Source organism: Gavialis gangeticus, unplaced genomic scaffold (assembly GCF_001723915.1).
Source record: "Gavialis gangeticus isolate Ggan-Ray unplaced genomic scaffold, GavGan_comp1, whole genome shotgun sequence".
NCBI classification, from domain to species: domain Eukaryota; kingdom Metazoa; phylum Chordata; order Crocodylia; family Gavialidae; genus Gavialis; species Gavialis gangeticus.
Genome location: NW_017729019.1, coordinates 6448322 through 6454855, shown reverse-complemented (window position 1 = coordinate 6454855; position 6534 = coordinate 6448322). Strand labels below are relative to the sequence as shown.

At 63.1% G+C, this 6534-nt stretch overlaps 1 protein-coding gene across 1 annotated transcript in view; it reads right to left on the bottom strand.

Annotated features, from left to right (window-relative positions):
• The window catches only part of LOC109295215 (RRP12-like protein), a 25011-nt gene that overhangs the window by 5524 nt on the left and 12953 nt on the right, over positions 1–6534 (bottom strand). The window contains exons 15-26 of the mRNA XM_019513923.1: positions 5896–6017; positions 5397–5461; positions 4643–4805; positions 4245–4390; positions 3826–3899; positions 3502–3598; positions 3195–3276; positions 2836–2943; positions 2342–2499; positions 1893–1969; positions 972–1027; positions 61–143 (exon numbers count right to left, since the gene is read on the bottom strand). Of these exons, the coding sequence (XP_019369468.1) occupies positions 61–143; positions 972–1027; positions 1893–1969; positions 2342–2499; positions 2836–2943; positions 3195–3276; positions 3502–3598; positions 3826–3899; positions 4245–4390; positions 4643–4805; positions 5397–5461; positions 5896–6017 (1231 nt within the window). The remainder of the gene's footprint in view (positions 1–60; positions 144–971; positions 1028–1892; positions 1970–2341; positions 2500–2835; positions 2944–3194; positions 3277–3501; positions 3599–3825; positions 3900–4244; positions 4391–4642; positions 4806–5396; positions 5462–5895; positions 6018–6534) is intronic.

Here is a 6534-nt window from a genome sequence, read left to right as displayed (position 1 = left end):
CGACCCCCCTTCCCACAGCCATGGGCAAGGCCCCCCCCCCCCCGACAAGCATCTGTGCTGTACCTCCTGTTGAGCAGGGACCTGTTGAGGGCGAAGTAGGTGTAGGGGTCCAGCTGACCGGCCTTCACGTCGTCTCTGCCTTTCTGCAGAACACACAGGACAGTGGAGACAGATGCCAGCCTGGCAGGGGCCAGTGCCCCCTTCCCCTGAACTCCGGGACCAACACTGCTGCAGTGATGTGGGCTCGAGGCAGAGGGGCAGAGGCCCTGGGCAACACAGCCCCATGGTACCTCCCAGGCAAGGGGTTTTTAAGCCTCCCCAGAGGTGCTGGGTGCAGGCTGCAGCCAAGCCTGGGGATGGGGACTGGGCTGTGCCAGTGCGCCTGCTGGTACCAGCCCTGCAGGGTCCTGGCTACAGGGTTTTGCCTCTCTGCTCAGTCTCAGACTGATGCTGCACTGGGGGTAGGAAGGGATTTCCCACCGTCAGATTGATCTGAGCTGGGGGTTTTGCCTTCCTCTGCAGCGGGGGCACAGCTTCTGCCTGGGGTCTCTGGAGCATCCAAGAACTCCCCCCGGCAGCACCAGGTCATTGGTGGCCGCAGCCCCCCTGCTTTCCTGGGGGCAGGGGTGGGGGTGATACCTGGGGTTGTGTCTGGGTGACTGTTGTGTGGCTCAGCGGTCAGACATGAGGTTTGTCTGGGCTGGTTTGGACAGGGCTGGTTTTGCCTCTGGCAGGGCTGAGCCTGAATGTGACCCTGCAGGTCCTGGCCAGCCCCACGGCTCTGGGACTACAATAGCCCCTCACATACTGCAGCTCCAGGCTGGGCCCCTGAATGTCTGGGCTTTGGGCAGCTGCCTCCTGCTGCACCCGGGGCCCCAGGGCAGGGCACGGATGGCACCACAGCACAGGGGTTGCCTGAGTTGGTGCCCTACCTTGCTGCCCCAGAGGCAGGTGCCATGAGGGGCCCTTACCTTGAATGTGTAGTCCTCCTTGTGTCCTGGGGGCGGATGGATTCTGGAGCCTCCTACTGCAACACAAGACTCAGGGCAGGGTAGGTAGGGCCCAGACACCACGGGGGAGCACATCACATCTCAGCAAAGGACAGGGTCCTGCCTGGACAGAGCGGGCTGGGCCGGGCCCTGAGTGGGGTGGCCTGGGGCCCGGGGGCCTCGTTACTCCACAAGCAATACTCAGGATGGGGCAGAGCATGCGAGCCATGTGCCAGGGGCTGCCCTGGTGACTGTGACAGCTGGCAGCCAAGAGCTCACACTGTCCCAGCCACGTGTCCCGGGCACAGAAAGGTATATGTTCTTTGTCACGTGCTTGAAATTGTAAACCGCTGCAATCAGTAAATGTTCTCACCGAATGGACTGATCTTGTTCAAGCTTTTATGAAATCCCTGTCACTACCTGGAGTCTAGTGTTAAGTCTGGTAACAAGACGGTGAAGGGTTAACAGGGCTGGGGCAAGACACCCTCACACGGCCAGTGTCTCCCATGGGGCATGAGACCCTAAAGCTCCCCATTCTCTTCTCCCAGTGGGACTGGAACCAGGCCACCTAGCCTCCACCGTCATCTGTCCCCTCTGGGTCTTGGAGGTGCCTCGTGGCTCTGGTTGCAGGCAGCTGCCTGGCACAGAACGCGTTGCCTCCACCCGTGGGCCTCAGCCATGCGGATGTTCAGCACACAGCACATTGTAGCACATGGCTGGCAGCAGCACCCACACCAGCTCGAAGCTCTGGGGAGATGGGGGTCAGCTAGGAAAGCTGCCCCCCCGGGGACACCATGCCTGCCACAGCTACGGGTCAGACATGGGTTCCCCCACTCCCAGAGTGTCCCAAGGGCCCAAGCAGGATTCAGCCATGCTGCAACTCCCTGCCCATCCCCTACTCACCAACGGTTGTGAATGAACTTCAGCTTCGCACGGAAGTGACGCTTCATGATATTTGGCAGGCCCTGCAAAGCCTCCAGCTGCCAGGACAGGGATCGTCACCCCTGCCATCCCAACACTCACTGCCTCTCCAGTCCCCACACCCTGTTGCCCCCATCACCCCCACGCCCCATTGCTCTCTGCCCACCACACAAGGTGCCCCCCACCCTCTGCAGATGGAGCTGATCTCCCTCAGTATCACCATTTCCCCACCCTGGATCCTGTGTTGGACCCCACACCCCACAGCAAGGCAATTCAGCCCTCGCCCCCCTGCTTGGCAGTGGCTGAGCTGGGTGGCTGCAATCCTAGGATGTGCTGCAAGCCAGGGCAGTCCAGCTGCTGAGCTGGGAAGGGAGCCCTCCCCCTGCCTCCCACTACCGGAGCCCAGCTCTTTCCCCCCAGGCCAGACTTACCACAGTGGGGATATGTGGGGCCAGCAACCTGTCATCCAAGAGCAGCAGTGCATCCTGGAGGAAGCCGAGCACAGCCTTGACCACGCAGCGGGCGCGGAAACCCAGCAGCATGCAGACGCTGTGCAGCAGGAGCTCTGTCTCATCTGGGCCCAGGTGCTCTGTGGGGTAGGCAGTGCCGATGAGGTCTGCGCACACCCTGGGGACCCTACCCCCCATGCAGGCTGGGGCTGGTGAGCAGGATGGAGCCCCTCTTACTGGCAGAGGGGCTCTGGCTTTGGTAGGTGCCAAGGCAGGCTCCGCCAAGCAAGAGGTCCCCTAGATGGGCCACAGTACCACCACATCCGCCCCTCTACTCCCCCAATGGCACCAGGGGGCTGCAAAGAGCCCCTCTGCCATCCTCAAGGGGCTTCACCCCAGGACCTCCCCCCTCCCAGGTCTGCCCCAGCCATAGGATCCTGTGCCCTGCAGCATCCAGGCCCCCAGCCCAGCCTCACCTTTGAAGTTGAAGAGGAGGCGGGTGAGCACTAGCACGGTGCAGTTGATCATGCTGACAGAGCCGTTGAGTCCCGGGAAAACAAGGAACAGGAACCTCTGCATGGCCTCTGCGTGGGGCAGCAGTCAGGTCAGCAAGGGCCATGGCCCCCCCACATTGGCTCCTGCCCCGGCAGGTGCCAGTTACACCCAAGAGCTGCAGCCCAGGCTGTTGCAAGTGACCCACATCCGAGGGAGAGGGTACTGGGAAAGCTCATCGCTGGGGGCAGCCTAGGAGAGGCCATGGCCCTACACAGGGTGGGGGGGCTGCAGGGTGCCGGGGGGGGCAGTGAGCAGCTTGAGGTGGGGGGGGCGGTCTAACCTTGTGGGGTGGGGCCAAAGCACAGGAAGGCCTGGCCCATCTTCACCAGCAGCATGGCAGCGTTCTCGCAGACGCCCAACACCTTGGTGCACAGAATCACCTAGTGGCATCGGCCACGTGCACTTCCCAGCCCTCCCCCCAGGCCAGCAGCAGCTCTGAGCACCCAGGGACCTCATCCCCACCCCAGCTGGCCCATGGGGGGAGTCCCTGGAGACACAAACCTATCCAAGCCTAGGGCCTCCTGCCCTGAACCAGGAGGTCCCCAGCCCCTCTCCTTCCCAAGGCTTCCCAGGGTGGGAACTCTCACCCTGTGCAGGAAGCGCTGGATGGTGTGGTACAGGGTGCTCAGGGTTGGCTCGTCAGCGTAGGGCACCATGGCCATGATCAGGTCCAGGTTCGATAGCCTGTGCAGGAGCAGGTGAGCCTGTGGCTGGCCTGGGTGCTGATCCCCAGCTGTCCTCCCCGCAGTGCCCAAATATGGGGGTGAGGGGGATGCTGGGAGCCAGCTGGGTTGGGGACACACTGGGGGCTCCGGGTAGGCAGCGGTGAGTGCAGCCCGTATGGGAGGGGCGGGGGCTGATCTCTCCAGGGAGGCAGCGCCTGGGAGTCACCGTGATGGCACAGATATTACCTGGTGAACTCTACGATGTGGGGACCTCTCCAGAGCAGCATCCTCTCGGCATCCTGAAGGAACCTGCACACCATCTGTGGAGAGCGAGGGCCAGGCCAGGGGGGAGTGACCGGTTAGCTGCAGTGCCAGCTGACCTGGATGCCCTGAGCCCCCCCAGTCTCCCCTGCTGTGCCTGGTCCTGCCTGTCACGGCTGGAGCATGGAGGGACCCCTGGGTCTCAGCTTGGTCCCTTGCATCTCTTGCTCCGGCACCTTCGGCCCCACTGCAGCCACACTCCCCTTCCCTCCCTGTGGCTCTGCCCAACTTCCACGTGCTTCCACAGCAATCCCACCCCAAGGCTGTGTGGAGCTGGCAGCACCAGGTCCTTCCCTCTGTACCCACAAGGGTGCTCACGGGCCACCCCGCGCTGCCCCCCTCACCTGCCGGTCAGTGATGGTGAGGTAAGTGCGGATGGTGTCCAGCACAGTGTGCTGATGTGCCCTGTTGTTGTCGGGCTGTCTGTACATGATGAACAAGATGGGCAGGAAGTACTTGGCGAAGTGGCTGACCTCTGCCCGCTCGGCAGCTGGGGATCAAGGGGCAGAGACCGGGGGGGCCATGAGGGTCTGCTGCCAGGGCCCTGGCACCTACCCATGTTCTCCCTCCAGGGCTCCCCTGCACATGCCAGGCCTGCCCTACAGGAGACAGTGGAGCCCACTCTGGAGAGGGCTTGGGGCAACCATCCCAGCCTCACTGCCCCCCCACCATTCCTCTGCCCTTGGGGCAGGACACCAGCTGCCTCGCCATGCTGCTCTGAGCCTCCCCCTGTCCACCTTACCTGTCTGGCAGCCTTTGGTGATGAGGGTGCACAGGGCATGGCACACAGTGAGGTGCAGGTCAGGGCGCTCAATGAGAGTCGTGCCCAGGGTGTGCGCCAGCCTGCTGAAGGAGTTCACCACATCCGTGGGACACCTGCAAAACACGGGCAGCAGGGACCACACCTGGAAGGCAAACAGAGACTAACCGTGGAGAAGGGGCCAGAAGAGGCCGGCCTCCCAGCACTGACAAGAGGGGGTCCCCCACTGCTCACCCCAGCTTTCAGTGCTGGAGCCAGGGAGGGTAAAAGGCCCAAAGATTAGGGCTTTCTAGTCTGGGATGGTTTGGACAGGGCTGACTCTGCCTCAGGCAGGGGCTGGATTAGGTGTGACCCCTGTGGGTCCCTGTCAGCCCCATGGCTCTGGGACTACATGAATGAAAGGTCTGCTAGCAGATATTAGACGAGGAAGACAGGCATGGGGAGTGGAGGGGCCTGTGTCAGAGAGCCCTGAACCTCCCAGCCCTGGAAGCTGCCATGAGAAAGGAGCAGGGGGGAATTCTGGCTAGGCCTCCTTCATCCTCCCCTGCAGCACCTATCCTCTGCTGTGGTGAGAGGCAGGACACCGGGCTGCACAGAGCCATGGTAGGTCTCACGTTCCCCAGGGGATCCTGGCACCCACTGCTGCACCCCCTCCATGGTTTCATCAGCTCTGCTGGAGCCTGGAGCTCGGGACCCTGGGGGTGCCTGCTGGCCATGCCAGTGAGCCACTGTTCACCTGCCCCTCTAGCTCGTTGTAGATCTCGGACTTCAGCATCATCCTGTCTTGAGCTAGCTTCATGGCTGCAGCAGAAAGAATGAGACATAAGCCTGGTGGGAGCAGGCTTCAGCATGTGTGCATGGATATGCCTGTGGGTATGGCGGGAGAAGGGGAGGCAGGCATCCTGGGGGGCAGCAGGGTGAACTGTGCCATGGAGGGGGGCAGCTGGGCCTTAGAGAGCAAGGGACATCAGCAGCCCTGAGATGAAGAGCCCCAGCTGGGGAGATGAGCTGAGTCCAGCTGGCCCAGCCAGAGCTGCCCAAGGGCCAAGCATACTCAGCCTGGGGGTGCAGGGGGACAGGGCCAGCAGGACCCCCTGCCCCCTCCACCCAGCAGCACCAGCCTCGCGGTCCAGTGCTGCCTACTTCACCCAGGGGTGGGGAATCCCCACACAACCACGGACTCGGCTCTGGCTGACAGAGCGGAGCCAGAGCTCTCCCTTCTGGTCCCCTCTTACCTCTGCCCTTCAGGGCAGCCGCCAGTGGCAGGAAGTAGTGAACGAAGAAGCCGAGCCGGGCACTGCGGATGTGGTCCTGCAGCACAAGCAGCAGCCAGCTGCGGGAGAAGTCCAGTATCTCCCTGGCAGGAGGGCGCAGGTCAGCCAGGCTGGGCACCGACAAGCCAGGGCAGGTGCCACAGCACCCAGCTAGGATGAGGCCAACCTTGCCTGAACCCCACAGGTCGCAGTTCCTCATCACTGCAGGCAGGACCCACTGGGGCGGGGAGCACGGAGCAGGGACTGGCCAGGAAAGGGCAGGAGCCAAGGTGGCTGCACAGAGACCCCTGGAGCCAGAGCCTCGCTAGAGCTGCTCCCCTGCCAGCAGCGCAGAAGTCTTACCCTCCCTCCAGGCCAGCTGACAGCAGGACCCAAAGGCCCTTGTGTTGGGACACAGATCCCAGGGCGGGGAGGGAGGCCCGGGGCCATCACACTGCTCCTGAGCCCAAGCCCCTGGCTGAAGCACTGCATCTCGAGCAGGTCCAAGGAGGTGATCCTCCCCCTCTATGCGGCACTGGTCAGGCCGCAGCTGGAGCACTGCGTCCAGCTCTGGGCGCTGCACTTCAGGAGGGATGCGGACAACATGGAGAGGGTGCAGAG